Genomic DNA, 1,583 nt, shown 5'->3' with positions numbered 1-1,583 from the left:
TCATAATCTATTAAGCAAATATGCTTTTGTGTTAATCTCTGGCCTAAAAATCATTATGTAACATTTTGGAAAAAATATACAGCCTAAGAGTCCAGCATTTGAAGCCAATATAGCAAAAACCTCCACAGCCACCATGTATTTCCCTTTGGTGCTCAGATAGGCTGGTATCATCGCAATCCAAACAGTGCAGAACACCAGCATGCTGAAAGTGATGTACTTGGCCTCATTAAAGCTGTCCGGCAATGTCCTGGATAAATAAGCTGCAATAAAACTAACAGCTGCCAGAATCCCCAGGTAACCCAGGACAGAGTAAAATGCAATAACTGAGCCTTCGTTACACTGAATGATGATCTTTCCTATATAAGAATAGGTGTCGGTCTCCTGAAAGGGGGGAGAAATAGTCAACCAAATTATACTAATTGTGACTTGAACAGAGGAAAAGAACAAGACTATGGTATTGGACAGTTTGACTCCAATCCACTTTTTCCACACACTGTTTGGTTTGGTGGCTTTGAAAGCAATATAAACCATGATTGTTTTGGCCAATACAGTTGACACGGCTACCGAGAAGATGATTGCAAAAGATATTTGGCGGAGAATGCAGGTTATATTCACAGGACGTCCAAGGAATAAAAACACACAGAGGAAGCTCAGCATGATGGAGACAAGGAGAATAAAGCTAAGGTTCCTGTTATTGGCTTTGGCAATTGGTGTTTCCCAAAATGAAATAAAAACCGATACTATTAATATGGTTAACAAGCAAAACAAAACTGAGATTGATGCCAATATCGTGGTCAACACATCTTCCGTGTAGGAGAAAAACTCCACTAATTTGGGAATGCATCGATCTTGCTCCATGTTTGGCCATTCATACTCCGTACATTTTATGCAGTTTTCACTATCTGAAACCAAGAGACACAGATACATTTATAATATAATAATTACAGTATATATATATATATATATATATATATATATATATATATATAAATAATAATGTATATAAATTGTCCGTTTGCCTGCACTCCAGTAAAATTATTGAACAGGGCCCGGTGCTTGTCCGCATAAATATATACAAGTTTGAAATGATAGCACTCCAAGGACTTATTAGTGGTGAAAAAGATACAACATATATATATATATACTGATCAGTCTCCGCTTTAAAAATACCTGCCTCAAACCCTGGTTTCTAGATGGAACATTACTCCGCATAAGCTAGATATAAACATCTGCTTATTTCTTCTCTACCCTCCCCGCATGCCCAAATCAGCCACTTTTGTGGTGGCAGCAAAGAATCTCATTGCCACCCACTGGAAACAAAAAACCTGTCCTATTTTACTACAACTCCAAGAAGAAAAATCCATCTACATTACACATATGAACGCATGTCCTTGGACTCCGCCCAACAATATCACATTTTCCAGGAGACCTGGAGTCCATGGACAATCTACTATATATCTTGGGATTCTTTTTGGGATTACACGACTGGTTTGTCATACTTATAATCATTCTTTTTCTTTTGTTCAAATTTTCTCATATTTTTTATTATTTAAAAAAAAATCCACATTATTATTCTTTATTTT

General features: G+C 36.6%; 1 protein-coding gene across 1 annotated transcript; it reads right to left on the bottom strand.

Moving 5' to 3' along the window:
• Window positions 1–858, bottom strand: LOC134585774 (vomeronasal type-2 receptor 26-like). The gene has a single exon (XM_063441241.1). It carries the CDS (start codon window positions 856–858, stop codon window positions 1–3), a length of 858 nt encoding a protein of 285 aa, XP_063297311.1.
• Between the last annotated feature and the right edge of the window lie 725 nt (window positions 859–1,583).

This window comes from Pelobates fuscus, chromosome 1 (genome assembly GCF_036172605.1).
Source record: "Pelobates fuscus isolate aPelFus1 chromosome 1, aPelFus1.pri, whole genome shotgun sequence".
NCBI lineage: Eukaryota > Metazoa > Chordata > Amphibia > Anura > Pelobatidae > Pelobates > Pelobates fuscus.
Note: the sequence above shows the minus strand (reverse complement) of the source record. Positions and strands in the feature narration are given on the sequence as shown.

Bases quoted from the DNA above. Each gene is read 5' to 3' on its own strand.
- LOC134585774 (XM_063441241.1), bottom strand. From the start codon at position 858: ATGGAGCAAGATCGATGCATTCCCAAATTAGTGGAGTTTTTCTCCTAC.